At 35.3% G+C, this 17,753-nt stretch overlaps 1 protein-coding gene and 2 non-coding genes across 3 annotated transcripts in view; 2 read left to right on the forward strand and 1 right to left on the reverse strand.

Moving 5' to 3' along the window:
* The window catches only part of LOC137405872 (MMS19 nucleotide excision repair protein homolog), a 40,126-nt gene extending 22,486 nt beyond the window's left edge, over nucleotides 1-17,640 (forward strand). Inside the window, exons 11-19 of the mRNA XM_068092312.1 lie at nucleotides 3,009-3,204; nucleotides 3,411-3,510; nucleotides 4,121-4,238; nucleotides 5,421-5,560; nucleotides 8,033-8,219; nucleotides 8,327-8,409; nucleotides 8,703-8,864; nucleotides 13,741-13,901; nucleotides 17,140-17,640. Coding sequence (XP_067948413.1) covers nucleotides 3,009-3,204; nucleotides 3,411-3,510; nucleotides 4,121-4,238; nucleotides 5,421-5,560; nucleotides 8,033-8,219; nucleotides 8,327-8,409; nucleotides 8,703-8,864; nucleotides 13,741-13,901; nucleotides 17,140-17,164 — 1,172 coding nt within the window. The 3' untranslated portion in view covers nucleotides 17,165-17,640. The remainder of the gene's footprint in view (nucleotides 1-3,008; nucleotides 3,205-3,410; nucleotides 3,511-4,120; nucleotides 4,239-5,420; nucleotides 5,561-8,032; nucleotides 8,220-8,326; nucleotides 8,410-8,702; nucleotides 8,865-13,740; nucleotides 13,902-17,139) is intronic.
* On the reverse strand, nucleotides 12,348-12,466 carry LOC137386122 (5S ribosomal RNA). The gene has a single exon (XR_010977820.1). It is a non-coding gene; the product is annotated as a 5S ribosomal RNA (ribosomal RNA).
* LOC137386134 (5S ribosomal RNA) lies at nucleotides 12,628-12,746 on the forward strand. The gene has a single exon (XR_010977831.1). It is a non-coding gene; the product is annotated as a 5S ribosomal RNA (ribosomal RNA).
* Nucleotides 17,641-17,753: the final 113 nt, after the last annotated feature.

Genomic DNA, 17,753 nt, shown 5'->3' on the forward strand with positions numbered 1-17,753 from the left:
TGCTGTTTATAGTCTGATAGTACGTTATCCAAACTGTTTATAATCTGATAGTATGTTATCCATGCTGTTTATAATCTGATAGTACGTTATCCAAACTGTTTATAGTCTGATAGTATGTTATCCATGCTGTTTATAATCTGATAGTATGTTATCCATGCTGTTTATAATCTGATAGTATGTTATCCATGCTGTTTATAATCTGATAGTATGTTATCCATGCTGTTTATAGTCTGATAGTATGTTATCCATGCTGTTTATAGTCTGATAGTATGTTATCCATGCTGTTTATAATCTGATAGTATGTTATCCATGCTGTTTATAATCTGATAGTATGTTATCCATGCTGTTTATAATCTGATAGTATGTTATCCATGCTGTTTATAGTCTGATAGTATGTTATCCATGCTGTTTATAGTCTAATAGTATGTTATCCATGCTGTTTATAGTCTAATAGTATGTTATTCATGCTGTTTATAGTCTAATAGTATGTTATTCATGCTGTTTATAGTCTGATAGTATGTTATCCATGCTGTTTATAATCTGATAGTATGTTATCCATGCTGTTTATAATCTGATAGTATGTTATCCATGCTGTTTATAGTCTGATAGTATGTTATTCATGCTGTTTATAGTCTAATAGTATGCTATCCATGCTGTTTATAATCTGATAGTATGTTATCCATGCTGTTTATAGTCTGATAGTATGTTATTCATGCTGTTTATAGTCTAATAGTATGTTATCCATGCTGTTTATAGTCTGATAGTACGTTATCCAAACTGTTTATAATCTGATAGTATGTTATCCATGCTGTTTATAATCTGATAGTACGTTATCCAAACTGTTTATAGTCTGATAGTATGTTATCCATGCTGTTTATAATCTGATAGTATGTTATCCATGCTGTTTATAGTCTAATAGTATGTTATTCATGCTGTTTATAGTCTAATAGTATGTTATTCATGCTGTTTATAGTCTGATAGTATGCTATCCATGCTGTTTATAATCTGATAGTATGTTATCCATGCTGTTTATAGTCTGATAGTATGTTATTCATGCTGTTTATAGTCTAATAGTATGCTATCCATGCTGTTTATAATCTGATAGTATGTTATCCATGCTGTTTATAGTCTGATAGTATGTTATTCATGCTGTTTATAGTCTAATAGTATGTTATTCATGCTGTTTATAGTCTAATAGTATGCTATCCATGCTGTTTATAATCTGATAGTATGTTATCCATGCTGTTTATAGTCTGATAGTATGTTATTCATGCTGTTTATAGTCTAATAGTATGTTATTCATGCTGTTTATAGTCTAATAGTATGTTATTCATGCTGTTTATAGTCTGATAGTATGTTATCCATGCTGTTTATAGTCTGATAGTATGTTATCCATGCTGTTTATAATCTGATAGTATGTTATCCATGCTGTTTATAGTCTGATAGTATGTTATCCATGCTGTTTATAGTCTGATAGTATGTTATCCATGCTGTTTATAATCTGATAGTATGTTATCCATGCTGTTTATAGTCTGATAGTATGTTATCCATGCTGTTTATAATCTGATAGTATGTTATCCATGCTGTTTATAGTCTGATAGTATGTTATTCATGCTGTTTATAGTCTAATAGTATGTTATTCATGCTGTTTATAGTCTGATAGTATGCTATCCATGCTGTTTATAATCTGATAGTATGTTATCTATGCTGTTTATAGTCTGATAGTATGTTATTCATGCTGTTTATAGTCTAATAGTATGTTATTCATGCTGTTTATAGTCTAATAGTATGCTATCCATGCTGTTTATAGTCTGATAGTATGTTATCCATGCTGTTTATAGTCTGATAGTATGTTATTCATGCTGTTTATAGTCTAATAGTATGTTATTCATGCTGTTTATAGTCTAATAGTATGTTATTCATGCTGTTTATAGTCTGATAGTATGTTATCCATGCTGTTTATAGTCTGATAGTATGTTATCCATGCTGTTTATAATCTGATAGTATGTTATCCATGCTGTTTATAGTCTGATAGTATGTTATCCATGCTGTTTATAGTCTGATAGTATGTTATCCATGCTGTTTATAGTCTGATAGTATGTTATCCATGCTGTTTATAGTCTGATAGTATGTTATCCATGCTGTTTATAGTCTAATAGTATGTTATTCATGCTGTTTATAGTCTGATAGTATGTTATTCATGCTGTTTATAGTCTGATAGTATGTTATCCATGCTGTTTATAATCTGATAGTATGTTATCCATGCTGTTTATCGTCTGGTAGTATGTTATCCATACTGTTTATAGTCTGATAGTATGTTATCCATGCTGTTTATAGTCTGGTAGTATGTTATCCATGCTGTGCACATTCTAATAACATAGTCTATGGTTTATAGGAAGTTTGATTGTAAAAATTGATGGTGTGTAATTCATAGTGTACTATGACAGTATATTATACTTTCTGACTGTATTCTGATTGTGTATATAATAAGCATAGTGTATAAGTTGATGTCTATAATATGCTCATTTTAGTAAGTCATCATCGAGTTTGAAAATCCCTAGCCTAAAAGGGGGTGTAGTTTAAGGCCTTGCTACACACGCTTACGAAATGTGTCACCGATGTGTAGTGTATATATATAGGCTGTGGTTACAAACAGCGATGCTACAAAACAGCGCATTAAAAATTAGTCACCCTTGTGTGAAGGCAATAACATCTTTGCTGAATTTTTCAGAATAGCTATTGAAGTATGGTAAGGATGTTTGTATTGCAACATGAGTCGGCAATGATTTGTGATACCAACAACTGTTGTGCACCATTTGCATTGCTGTTTTACTTGAAGAAAAAATGCTACAGGTTAATAATGAAAACAGCCTGGTACAAAAAGCACTCAAGTTCATGCAGCTTTTTTCTGTGCATAGTTATAAAGGATTTTTTGGTTTCACATAAACTTGCAATTTCCATGCTGACATTATGGAAGATATGTTAGTGTATCTAATGAGTGTTTTTAGAGCGAAGAGATTTGGTGGAACGCTGTCTGGAGAGTTTGTGTTGCCTTGTCTGCTCCTTTTCGAGCCCGCTCAAAGGTGACTACATCAAACAGGTCATGGATTTCTTTATGGCCGTCTCAAGCACAGATCTAACTAAAGGGACACGGCTCTTTGTCCAACAGTTAGTTATCGGACTTGTGAATCGCTCCGATGAGAAGTGAGTTTATTTTCATGAGTCGCTCTTTCTTGATGTCTTAAGAAAATTTATTGCTTTTTTTATTTCACATTTATATCAGAGAGAAGACTAGTTTCATACTGCAGACCATGCATTTTGGTGGAGCTATAATAAGGCAAGTTTTTAAGTTGGCAAATCTTGTCATGCTTCTCTAGTTGTTAGTCATCTAAGGCTGGTGGCTGTTGTAGTTTGCTGAATGAGATCGCCCGTGCAATCCTTGACACAGATGTTTCTAGTCAGTTGATGTCCACCGCTGTCCAATCTTTCCTCTGCACACTGCCTAGTAAAGTAAGCTTATCACATCTTCATTTATGTATACATTTTGTTGCAATTGTATTATTTTGTGAGAAATATACCTTTTTTCAGTATCAAGTATTTGTATCTAATGAGGCGGTTTCATGTCGAGGTTGCCATGCTAAAACCTTGGTTGTATGATTGTGGTTGATATACTAGTCATTCCTGATGCTTTACATTTCAACTGTTCTCCGAACCCATGGTTAAAGATTGGAATAAAAGATTTCTTCATATGGGTTTCAAACTTGCAACATTCCGCCTGGTACACCAGCATTCTACCACCTGGGCTAATCATCCTCCTTCCAGCAGTTTATAATTATTGCGCACATGCTTGTTTGTTCTCTGTACTTTTTCAGCACACTTGACAATCTTTCATGGCACACTTGACAGCCAGGGTACTGGTATTGGTAATTTTATCGCTAAAGGGACTCCCATGACTTTTCTCTCCGGTCTCATTTGCCCCTGCAGCACCCAGCCTTACTCGTTGTACCACACACCTTTCTGGTGTATAGGATTAGCAATAGTGTTCAGTAGGATGAGTGAACTAAAGACATGAAGTGTCTTCAACTAACCATCATTTCTTAATCGTGTCATCGCTATCTAGTTTTTAGACGAGGTCAAGATCCTAGACAAATTTGCTGCTTTGGCCATTGATTCGACCTCAGACCAGTGTGCTGACTCTTGCCAGATCTGTGCCTCTGTTGTAAACAAAAGTAATTCTCGTAAGTTGCCTTCATTACTCAGGCGTTCTGCTGTTGTCACATCATCCGACTACTAGTGTGAACTAAACCGTTAAATACTCAGCACCGCTATTTCTTAGTGTGGTATAATTACCTTTGTAATGCAGCACTGCAGTCCGGTGTAGATGAGAATGATTTAAATGTCGGGCCATATGTTCATGTATTGGCTAATCTGGAAACCTTGCTTAAATCTCTGCTGTATGTTTACCATAAATCACTGCGTTTCTATGCTTCGAATGAGTTAGGAGTTGCCCACTGCTGACTAATTCACACCCTACAGTTTCAATGATTTGGAGTTTCTCTATAGATGTTTTAAAGACTCGTGATGCATCCCTCAAAACAGAATTGGTTAAAGTAGACTCACTTTTGGGTCACAGTCATTTTTTAATTCATGCGCAATCAACTAGTCACACTAAAAAGTAATTATTTCTTTATCCTCGTATGAGCAACCCATCCTTGGAATGTAAATGTTCATGTTAAGGCAAGGAGTCAAGCAGAAACAGTAGTAAGTAGCTGAAGAATGTTTTCATAGCAGAAAGCTGCATGGGTATGCGCCGAGGTGTGCTGAAATTGTTTTACCTCCATTTGGGAGAGCGTGGCTGAGTATTATCAATTGGATCTATCAGGAGTGAGCTTTTCTATGATCTCAAAGTACTCTCACAGGGAATGCCTTAGCATTAATTTAGGAAGCGAAATGGCTTCAAATGCGTTAAGATTTTACCGTTTCTTTGATTCTTAGTGGAAGCAACTCCAAACCCATTCAAGTCATAAAAGCGTAGCGAATAAATAAAAATGTGCAATAACTTTTTAAACGCGTAAAGCAACTAGTGGAATTTTTAAAAAAATGCATTATGCTTACCTTGATTCAATATTGTGTAGCAAACAATCTTCGCAGTATTTAGTGAATGTGTTTATTAAAAGTTAACAAATCACACTAATAATTTTGCAGTTTGAATAGGGTTTAATTTTTACGAAATACTGATCAAAGGTTGTTTCGAGTAATGAAGCTAAACAAACTAATATATTCACACTGGGATGTATTAATAATATACAAACTTTTTCTGATTTATAATCCTCCCAAGGTGAGCGGTGAGGTGGCCTTCCCTCAACTCCCAAGCTTTACTGTTAAAATTTCCTGCCAGGTATATGTTTGCCCTGTTACAGCGGATGCACTACTAGAAAGACTCTATCCTGGAGCTTGTCCACCTTCCACAATTGATCCGTCTCATCTACCTCTATTTATCTGGGTATCCAAGGCACTCCTCTTACGTGGTCACCGCCTATCTCACCAGTTTCTCTTACAAGTGCGTATTTTTTCATATTAGTGTTTTTGCTAGCGGAAGGTGTAGATTGTAAATTTTGACAACTCAAAGACATAAAAAATGAATGACATCGTTTTGGATGGATCCTTTGGAGTTGTACTACAGCAACTACAGGTTTTGTTATAGAGGATGCTGCAAAAAGGATTTCATTCTATTGGATAGGATTCTTATCCGTGCGATTTTAAACACTTTAGCACATCAAATATATAGAAAGTGCTTGTGATGAGCTGAATATGAAAGTGCTGAATATCTCTCTTTTTATCATTGTGTTGGAGACATTTGAAACCACTCTTTGTGAGTTGAAAGTTGAAACCACTCTTTGTGAGAGCTGAAGCAATTATAACTTGCTCACCAACGCACCTCTGCCCACCGAAATATTTCCTTCCCAGATCTGCATGCTAGCTTATATAATTTAAATTATTTACCCTATTTCGTTTTTACACCTTTTATCAGCTACTTTCACTTAAACAAACTAATGCTTTGAGTGGTTTTATATGTCGTTTGTTGAAAAATAGCTCTATGTGGCGCCTAGTGCTACTGACATACAACTGCTGGTGGATAAATTCTCATGTGCAGCAGCTATGTTCAGCCTGAAGATTAACATCAAGAAAACGAATGCATGTATCAATCAATCAAGCTCCTCCATTCTCCTCCTGAGCCTGTAGAAATCACCATATACCAAGAGCCGATCGTTCAGACGACAGACTTCATCTATTTAGGCAGCGCTGTTTCAAGCTCCTCCAGGATTGACAAGGAACTTCGTAACGGGATGGTAAAAGCAAGCGGTGCTGTTAGCAAACTCCGGGCCAGGTTGTGGAACCACACCCATGCTTCTATAGAGGTAAAATGTATAGTTTACAGAGCAGTGATACTATCAACTTTACTCTATGGATCAGAAAGGTGGATAATGTACAGAACTCAGGTAAAGAAACTACGTGCGTACATGATGAGACAACTGAAGGACATTATGAGGATAAAGTGGTACAACAAGGTTACAAATGAAGAAGTTCTTAGACATGCTAGCTTACCTTCAATGGCCGACATTCTTGTCGAGAAAAACCTTCGTTGGCTTGGCCATGTACAGAAAATGGAGAAAGACAGACTCACCAGACAACTGCTCTACTCACAGCTCTGTGAGGGAAGGAGAAATTGGAGAAGGCCTTGACTCAGATTCAAAGATGTAGTGAAACAGATTATGTCCTGGAGAAACATCCAGACAACATGTTGGCAAACAACAGCAGACAACACACTGTCCTAGGGAGCGGCAATCAGAACAAAGCCAAAGCCATAGTACAGTCTTAATCGCTTCGACTGACTGCAAAAAAATGTTAAAAAGTTACTTCAGACGTTTAGCCAAATACTTTTGGAATTATAAGCCGCATGTTGTGAAAATACATACAGTGAACTCTCACCATTCGTTTTAAATTCATTCTAATGTTGGCATCATAAGGGAATATGTCACATAGAGGGGTATAGAAACCTGTAGTAAATATCTAATGCAAGCACCCCCAGTGAAAATCATCAAAATTTTATATATGTACCGTAAATATTAAAAATTAGTAACAAAATAATATGTTAACCTGAGTAACCATAGTTACCTACAGTAATTTCAGTGTGTTTTGTGATTATGATCTGCAATAAAATGTAACGTTACAATATACTAAATGTATGAGCAGTACGTACCGTAGAGAGTTTTTACCTTCGAAGCAGACATATAACATAAACGTTGAACTCAGTGTTATAACTCAACGTAAAATGATTTAAAATGAGCTAAATGATTTTAGTGTACGAAACACATACTTGAAGCTAAGTTTTAGTATGTTTTTTTTAAAACTATTTTACTGAACTTCAACTTTTTATCGGCTAAAATTTTATCACCATTTGTTTTCGGTTTCATTTTTACAATAACTAATAATGAATAACGCTGAACTGAAAGAGATCAAACATCTTATCTCTTTCATGCGTTGTGAGAGAGATTTCGTCAAGTAGCATATCGGTATATTTGTTATTCCGACGTATTCAGCAAATGGACAGCCAAATTTGAATTTTGATCGAAATTTTTGTTGATATTGTATGGCGAAAAATATTATGTATGGCGAAAAATATTACGTATGGAGAGGGCGAAAATTCATCGTGTTCTACATCGTAATATGAAAAAATCATATAACAGGGTCATCATAGCTCGAAGGCGCACTGCGTTAAAGTCAATTGTAAGAAGAGATTTGACTGCATCAGAAATTTCTCAACAATCTTGTTTGCTGCATCCTTATTTTTGCAGATGAGAATTTGGCTCAAGCTGGGCAACTTTGCCAAGCAGAATTTTCTAACAGTAGCTGATGAACAAGCATTTTATTATGGTCCGCTTACCGAAAATCTTACCACTAACATTGAAGCTCTAAAGCATTTCCTCATTTCACCCATGCAATGTATGAATGTATCCAATTTCTCTTGCAGATGATTGAATGCTTGAAGCAGCCTAGTCTAGCCCCGCTTGCAGCTGATGGATTCGAAGTTTTGCTCAGGGACTACCAAGAGGTGCTAAGTAGCCAACAAAACTGCACTCGCAAGTTGATGTACAAACAGAGAACATTTGCTACAGCCTTTCCTCTCCTCCATGATATGCTTACTACTGTTCAGCCAGGTTGGTTGATGCCATAGAATACCTGGTGTAGCTAGTCAATGCTGTTTTACAACTGTCCAACTATAGAAGACTGTTGATGATTCCCAGAGTATGCTGCTGTTTTGTAGAGCTGCTGGCGAGTGTTCACATAGCAATCACTAACCTCATCAGACATGTCCCCCAACAAGTCATAGCTAATGACAAACAGATGGTCAGTCTCCTGCATCTTATCGCCTATCTTTGTTAGACAAACACACCGGTTAATTAAGTGGGAGAGAATAACTCTCTTAAACTTTCAAATCCCATTTTGAGTGCCAATGTAATATCACTGTATCATTTGAATTGTATTCAACTTTTAGACTAAGTTTTAGTTATTCATAATAATATGCAGCGTTTTTAAAGAAAACCTAATTTGTTTTTTTATGTCACTATTTTGGTAATCTGTTTAATTATTTATGATAGCTAAGAATGTCATGTAATTCAATATCCTGCTTTCATCTACAGCTGCTATCAGTCATGATCAGGCTGTTGGGATCAGAAGACTCATTGGTGCTACTCAAGTCTTTGGAGGTAATAGCAGAAGGCTCTGACAGTACATTGCTGGCTGGCCATCTGGACACTCTCCTTCCACTCCTCCTCAAACTCACCAGATACTCTCTCAGTATGGTAAGCATTGTGGCAGGTGTCAATAAGTTGCTGCTTTCCCTAGAAGAAATAGTAGCATCTCTCAACAGTTGCTCCAGTTCACATAAGAGGTTTTGCGGTGATGTTGTATAATTGGCTGAGCAGCGGCATTGTGAGGGTAATGGTGGCAGTAAACGTGTTGCTCATATTCAAATCCTAGAATAAATTCTTTTTTCACATTAAAATAATAGGTATATAAGCTACTGGTTGTCATTGGGGTTTGTCTGTACCCGATGAATCCAGTTGGTTTTAAGGAAGGCTCTCAGCTAGTCACGGATGTCGAAAAAAGTGCTCATAGTTTTGCTTGTCTTGTCCGAGATGACGCTTTTATACATGTTTGTTTGTTTGTATTATACTACAAGGTCGAATTTGTGATCTCAGGTATAGTTTTGTGGACATTGCTAGAATGTACAGTTGTCACCGCTTAATGCTATGTGTGCACAAGTCCATAATTTACTATTAGGTTTAGTCGATTTTACAAGTTTGCAATTCAAGCGACCAGTTTTCAGGGTTGAAAAAAATCACGGTTTTTATGAACAACCCGCAAAAACCAGGTTTTTATGGTTTTTATTATTTTTCCAGTGTTTGTGCAATTCTAAGTCTAATTAACGTCACCTACCATGAAAAAACCGAAAAAACTAGGTTTTTTTTGTTTAAACCGGTTTTTATGGTTTAAACCAGTTTTTATGGTATTTATAATTTTACCAAGGTTTTTACAATTTTAAGTCTAATTAACATCACTTACTATAGCTGCATGATTGAGTGTTGAACATACATATGTGGAATCATCTGTTAAAGATGGTACTGTGGGAGTTGTTAGGGGAAAAAAGAGAGAAAACATATGGAAATTTCAGAATGAGTCTTTGATCAAACATGATCGATAAAATACAGAGCAGACATCTTATCACATAAAGTGAATATTTTACATACAGTTCTATGTATAAGTACGAATTTTAATCCAAGTGATTAGTCGCGTGGTAGGGTAGAGCAGAGCATAATGCAGATGCATTGCTAGTGTTTGGAGCAGTGGCAGATGGCTCAACTTCTATCACCTGAATACTAGCATCACTGTCTAAATTGGTGTTTTCAGCTTGACATTTTGCTACGTGAGCTTTAAGCCTATCTGCGTGACCTCGCGTTACGACAGCACACCTATTACATTTTGCCTTAAAACCTTTGCCTTTTGCAGTTTGAGTGAAAAACTACCAAACGGGATCCTGCTTGCAAGACATGTTGGAAGTTTGAGGCACAACTTTAACTTTTCAAAACACAAAAAACTTGATAAACTGAATTCTAACAATCCAACTACTTTGGTTTGTGCCCAATAAATGAAATATTAGCTTGCAAACTTAAAGCTTTTGCCCAAAAGGATTATATTGTTTTAATTTCTAATTATAAGTAATCCTTTTTCACTGGCCAGACTTGAGAAAGTATTCATTCATTATTAGAGACGATGATTGGATTAGTATATCTCACATGGTTTTTATATTTCATCAGTAAAGAGTTCATCATATCACTTGATAAAACCAATTGAAAATGAAATACACTAAGTCATTGTTCTGCTAGGATTTCATATAGTTTCAACTTGAGCTCTGCCATCAATTTACTGCTGTGTCCTAAATAAACTTCCACAGCTGATAATTACATATTATTGCATTTCTACCGCACATGAACCACTAGGAGCTTAAAATATTATGTTTTGCACACAAAAATAATGAAAAAACCATAAAAACCGGTTTTTCACCCTGGTTTAAACCGAGCCAACCCTGCCAGTTTTACCCATAATACAAACGATATCCTTTATTTTTTGCATGTGATATTACTTTCTATTTATTGGTTACAAACGCATCTGATTCACATCAATAACTTTGCACTATTTCTAATGTTTGTGTATTTTTGTGATCATCTGATAATAACTAATTGCTTTTAATGATCGCTGATCCAGTTTTGCTAAAGTCTTTACGTGCAACTTGAGGAAAAGCTGTGGATTCTCATCATTGCAAGTGGCTAACAATATCGGCTGCTTAGTTAACTCTGTTAGGTTACTATCTCAGCATTCTGGCTGAACATGTGGGTCTTTTGCTAGACACCCCCTGCCAGTCAATGGTGTCTCTTTTATAAGCTATTTTTGCTCAAATCTGCATTGATGATAGGTTTCTCTTGAATGATTTGAAACAAAAAAATGTTGGAAGCGGTACCTAGTCAAATAAACAATTATTGCATCATGCTGTTTGAGTTAGGGAAGTTTTTTTAGCAAGTGTTAAAGCGTAATAGACAAGTGTAAGCAATGGGAAAAGACATTTATAAATAATAACAAAGTTGAACTAAATAAACTTGAAAAATTGATGGTCCTTTGTTTCTTACATTTTTGTTGAGCCTAAGAATCTTTTGTTCTGTCTGTGAGATCTACGTAATGGTTCTCATGCTTGGATTGGCCATTTACCCAGTTTTCATCTACTGGGTTTGTTAACTATGTTATGCTGGCAATCGCTGGATTGACACTAGCTGCAACCAGTTGTTACCCTTTTATTCATGCGTTAGGTAGTGACATGCTTGTTAGGTAATGACATGCTTGTTAGGTAGTGACATGCTTGTTAGGTAGTGACATGCTTGTTAGGTAGTGACATGCTTGTTAGGTAGTGACATGCTTGTTATCACGAGATGTACCGTAGTAAGATGTTAGAAAGTCCATTCTATTGCTGTCTTAGTATAAGATGCGACGAACAAGTTTCCTTCTTCATCTCCAAGACTCAATATTACAGAGCTACTAGAGTATGATTCTCCGCGTGTGTGATAATCTTTATTATATCACTGGTGAAAAGCTTAGAAGAACAGGATATTCTCCTAGTAGGCTAATAGTAAAATGTTTTATAAATGTTTGCCGACCCACTTTTTTAAAGGTTTTCAACTCATATATAGTTGTTGCTCAGAATAGCTGCAAAGTAAATTTCTCATAATCTATAGACGTAACTTTTAATCACTATTTTAAACACTTTTAGACACTATTTTAAACATTTGGTCCATTTAAAAAAATATTATACGTTTTGTTTCCTGTATTTGAGTTCTTTTGTTTTTTTTATAACAGTTTGCGTTGTAATTAGTAAATAGTTTGAAATATCACTTAATCTGTATTGAAAGACAAAGCTCAAACCAGTTCTTGTGGCCTTGAAAATAACGAAGCTAAAAATCGATGGATTGCATATAATTAAAGGGCAATAAAGTAATTTACAAAATATTATTCTCATGTCTCCCTGAGTAAAGCAGATTACAATGCTATCCATTTATGGATGTTCAAGCAGGGGCATGGTTGTAAACCAGTTTAGTAACTTTTTTCTGTAAAACCTTGCCTGGTAGCATTATTTTGCACATTCAAATAATTCAGTAGTTTGTAATATTAGTCTGGAGTGTCATATTGTTTAATTTAGTCTACTAATGTAAGTATTGGAAAATGAAAATATCTACAAAAGTCTACAGCACCCGGTATTCCCAGGCGGTCACCCATCCAAGTACTAACCGGGCTCGACGTTGCTTAGCTTCAGTGATCGGACGAGAACTGGCGTTTTCAACGTGATATGGCCGTAGACATCCAAAGAACTTTTAATACGTTAATTGAAGCCATGCCTTATTAATTCAAGCGTAACACAATCTGATGCATGATTGGTCAAGAAATTAACGCTGTAAACTACCAGTCATGTGATTACCACGAGCGCGTCTATACGTATAGCTTATTTCATAGCAAGCGAATGTCTACGGCCATATCACGTTGAAAACGCCAGTTCTCGTCCGATCACTGAAGCTAAGCAACGTCGAGCCCGGTTAGTACTTGGATGGGTGACCGCCTGGGAATACCGGGTGCTGTAGACTTTTCTTATGGCCTGTGTTATTCTCGGCATTTCATTCGAAAGCTTTTACTTATGCTAAACCTGTATTGGTTTGAAATGCCTTGTCCACTGCAGAGAAAATAGTTTGTACAGTGCATAGTTTCTGCGCAGACTTACAACATACATAATAGTAGAAATTCCAATTGAAGATAGTTGTGCAAAAATTGAACTACAAAATATATACTTCTATACTCGCTTGAAAGATCTTATCAGCTAAAAACAAACAGCTTTACATTATATGCAATTTCTGCTCATGGCAAATGTAAACAGTCTTAAAAGATTATTTAAAGAAAGGTGAGTAAAAATTGAAGCTAGAATAATATCTAATCTGAAACAGTGCATTAAGTTAAACCGTGCATGAGAGCGCGAATTTGATACTGATAACCTATGATTACCACATAAATTTTTTTGTTTGAGGATTTTGTCAAAACTCTGTAAACATAAATAAATATAGACCATCAGAATAAATTTTAACAATAATTACAATTAGGATGTTTGGTTTTGTACCCAATTTTTTGGGATGTCAAATAGTTTAAAACCTTATAAGTGCTGCTATTTCTCAATTTGATTAATATTACAAAAGTTATAAAATCAGGAAAGTTTAATTTTAGTTTCATTTTGCGCTATTTATCAAGCTTGTATAAATTTTGTAAAAACACGACATGCAATCTCCAACTGTTGGCTGCACTTTAAAAATAAAAGCAGCTCATCTTTGCATTTTTCACTATACTCATGTATATTTGTATAAAGTATTGCGTAACACAAAGTGAAAATGCATAATTGGCAGGATTAACCTATCAACTCTTAAAAAGCTGATCAATGATTCCAGTTTAAATATTTCAACATGAGTCAGAATACGAAATAATTATTACTACAAATTTGTAAAATGTGTGTATCACACCTGTTTTGATGTGTCGCTGGCTCTTTGACTCTTCAGTTTTTAAATTCCACAACCACAATACATGCTTTGCTTTCAGAAAGTTCGAATGGCATCACTGCAGTGTCTTGCTACTCTCTCAAAGGTCAATATTACTCAGCTTGTTCCACACATAGACTTTGTCATACGTGGCCTCCTGCCAGCCATCGATGACAAGAAGCGTCTCGTGCGTAATGAGGCGGTCAAGGCGAGAAACATCTGGTCAGTAATCTCTTTAGAGTACCTAGCAAATATTCTGAAGACTGAATTCTCTATAATGAAGCGGTTTGGTTAAAAGAGCTTTCTGATATTTTAGTTAGGTAATGTTGTGAGGTAAATTGTATATATTTCTGAGTTTACTCTAGGACTCCTGCTGGAACATACGAATACTGTAAAACCTGTATTTGAACCCCCCTCTATTTGAACCCCCCCTCCCCCCCCCCATTTATTTGAGCGCCATTATGGGAGTAGGGTTAAAAAATAAGCCTTACTCTTTAATTGAACACCACTTCCATTTTAACACCACCATCAAAGAATGTCAACTACCACTATTTGACATTCTTTGATCATTACGAACCTATAATAGCAAGTGACCAGTAGAAAAGTGTCCACAAAACTACTAATAATGGCTCAACTACATCAATAACAATTAATTCGTTTCTGTTTGTATTAAAGTCTGTTTTCCAACTCTAAGTCTTTACGGCTTTTCGTTAAAAAGTTTGAAAGCAACACCATAGACATAATTAGTAACTAAAAATCAGGCTAATGGTAGTTTCTTGTTTAACGGGGTTTGATACTTTGATGTATGTGAAAAAGGTTTTGTGCATTTGTGATGTAATCTGTGCTACTACGTATTTTGAGGCTGAAAATTTGAGACTATTTTGATTACGCTGCGTTTCTCTTTATTTGCGCGGAAAGTATAAATTGCATAAAAGTTTTGCTCTGTTAAAAATTGTTTGGATGTTAATATTGACTAGCTCAGCTGTGCAGATGAGGAGTTGAGGTCAGAATACAATAGAAGGTTTTGAACAGCCTGAGGAATATGAAATGGTTTTAAACGAAGACGACAATCAGAATGCAACTGGCCGAGCAGACGATGCTAATATTTTTGTTTTAAAGACGTTAATTTTTGTTTCTGCAGGTATTATGAATATGGTTTGTTTACGTCACTTGTTCTTAAAAATATATTTTTAGCATTTGATAGATTATTAATATTATTTAACTGATAAGCTTGCAGATTTATAGCATATTACATGTTTGATAGCATCATTGCAGTTCTATAAACTCGGCTTGCAATTGATCTACTCTCACAACTCCACTTTTATTGCACATAAAAAGCTAGTTTTGACTGCAAACTGTAGCAAACATATTGAAGGGTACAATGAGCTTTTATGCAACCTTGTTAAATATAGGTATAAAATGAAAATGCCATATAACCCTTAATTGGAAGCCATGGCACTGTATTTTTCAACCATTCCTTTATAGTGGCAGTCAATTGGAGGTGGTGTTCAAATAAAGGCTGGCGTTGTAATTTTCAAATGGGTTTTTAGAAATTTGGGAATATAAATTTAGCCCATTTACAGGCGAAGCGAATGTCGCCTATATTTTGCCCTCTTCTTCCGGTGGAGCGGTATTAAACCTTTTGGATGCAATAAATCTGCTAACTTATCTCTAACTTGTCAAAGGTCTTTTAATAAATATGCTTTGAGAAACCGAGAAATATCTCTACCAGTTGATATCTATTGCTTGCAATTAACCTGCAATGATATTATAGCCTGTATCCTTCCTTGCAATTTGTTGGAGCTTTCATTTTTATTTCATTATAAATTTGAAGACATCTTTTTATTTTTTATATCTATATTTACCAATATTGCATAAAAGATCATTGCACTCATTGATATGTTCGCTACAGTTTGCACTAAAAACTAGCTTTTTATGTGCAATAGAAGAAGAGTTACGACCGTCGATCCATTGTAAGATCAGATTACTGCAATGATGCTGTCAAATAATATGCTCTAAATCTGCAAATTTACAAGTTATATAATGATAATCTATCAAATGCTATAAAGATATATTCATAAACAAGTGACATAAACGAACCATACTTATATTACATGCAGAAACAAAAATTAACATTTTTAAAACAAAAATATTTGCATTGTTTGCTCGGATAGCTACGTTGTGATTGTTGCTTTTGATTGAACAAACATTTTCTGATTGTCCAATACCTTCCATAATGTCTTTTGACCTCAAATATTTTTCTGCATTGCATAACTAGTCGATATTAGTGTCCAAACATCTTTTTGGCAGATAAACTTTTACGAGTTGCATATAGCGCAAATGCAACGCGTGATAGTTTTGCTTGCTAAACGTACCCTTTGTACCATCGTAAACGTTTTTATGTCCATGTACTTCGAAGTATCAAGACCGCGTTAAACAAGGAACTACTATTAGCCTGAGGCAGTTAATAATTATTTCTATGGTGTTGCTTTCAAAGTTTTAACGAAAAAAAAGCTAAAAGTTTTGGAGCTGGATAACAAGAGAATTGATTGTTATTGACGTAAATGATTCATTATTAATACGATTTTGTGAACACTTTTCTACTGATCCCTTGACATTATGAGTTCATAAGGATCAACGATTGTCAAAGTGGCGTTCAAATAGAGGTGGCGTTCAAATAGAGGTGGCGTTCAAATAGAGGTGGCGTTCAAATAGAGGTGGCGTTCAACTAAAGGTTTCATGGTATACGCTATGTGTCAGCTATGTGTCTCATCCGTGTGTTTGGTCGGGCCTTTGGAGATCTTGTATAAGTGTGTTTCTGTACAGACTTTATTGAACCTACATGTCCTATAGACCTGTACCATATATAGGATGTGTATCATATATGTAAATAGTATGTGTACAGTATATGTAGATAGTATGTGTACCGTATATGTAGATAGTATGTGTACCATATATGTAGATAGTATGTGTACCGTATATGTAGATAGGATGTGTACCGTATATGTAGATGAGATGTGTACCGTATATGTAGATAGTATGTTTACTGTATATGTAGATAGGACGTGTACCGTATATGTAGATGGGATGTGTACCATTCTTGTATATAGTATGTGTATTGTATATGTAGGACTAGATAGTAACAAAGGTCTGTGATACTAAAGAGCAGATGGAATTACATGTATATTTGGTGCTATTAGGTTTGTCTGATAAATCCAGCTGTTTTTTCATTGTATCTGGTTATGGGTTTTTGCTCAAATCCTGGCAATACTAAGCTTTAGCCAGAGACAACTCATCAAATTGACCATAAGTTTGGAGTTCTGTTCCCTCCATTTTATCTCACTTCATTGATATTTGAAATTGGTTGCTATTCTCCCTGCGTAAGGGTATGTAAGCTTAAGTGAGGACATCTAATTTATCTGCAATCCGATTGATTAATCAATGTTATTGTACAATGTAGGTGTCTGGTGCGAGATGGTGACTGAGCCCCTTCCTCAGGTGTACGGAATGAAAGCCTGAAATGCTAGTGCTGGAATAATAGATTGCTGTAATTGCTTGGCGAGCAGAAGGGATAATGTTGAGAAAATATGATAGAAAATTGCACTACTGCTGTCAGCAAAACTGCTGTTTTTCTAATTCCTTCTTTATAGAAATAGCATTTTCACTTTGCATCTGATTTTTGCTTCCTTGCTCATTTTTTGATTGTACATTATTACTGAAATGTTTTGAATTTTTGTGATGAGCTCGTTTGCACTTTCTTTGGGGCTGTTTATTTGTATTAGATTTTGGGCTAAGATGTTGTAGACTATTCCAAGTCAAACAATACTCTTTAAATATTTTTAGTGAAATTCTATATATTTTGCACATTATTCTACAATCTTTTATGTTAGACTAAAATTCGTAATCATCTAGTCAATTGCTTGACTCAAGTTTCTTCATTTTTGAAATAAACATTTTCTGCAGTTGTCATAGTTTTAGTTTACCGAATTGCTCCTCCAGGGCCATGCAGAGCGTGAGGGACATAATCAAAGACGAGGTGTAATGCGAGACATAGAATGTTATTCTACAAGAATT

The sequence above is a fragment of the Watersipora subatra genome, chromosome 1, assembly GCF_963576615.1.
Source record: "Watersipora subatra chromosome 1, tzWatSuba1.1, whole genome shotgun sequence".
Taxonomy (NCBI): Eukaryota; Metazoa; Bryozoa; class Gymnolaemata; order Cheilostomatida; family Watersiporidae; genus Watersipora; species Watersipora subatra.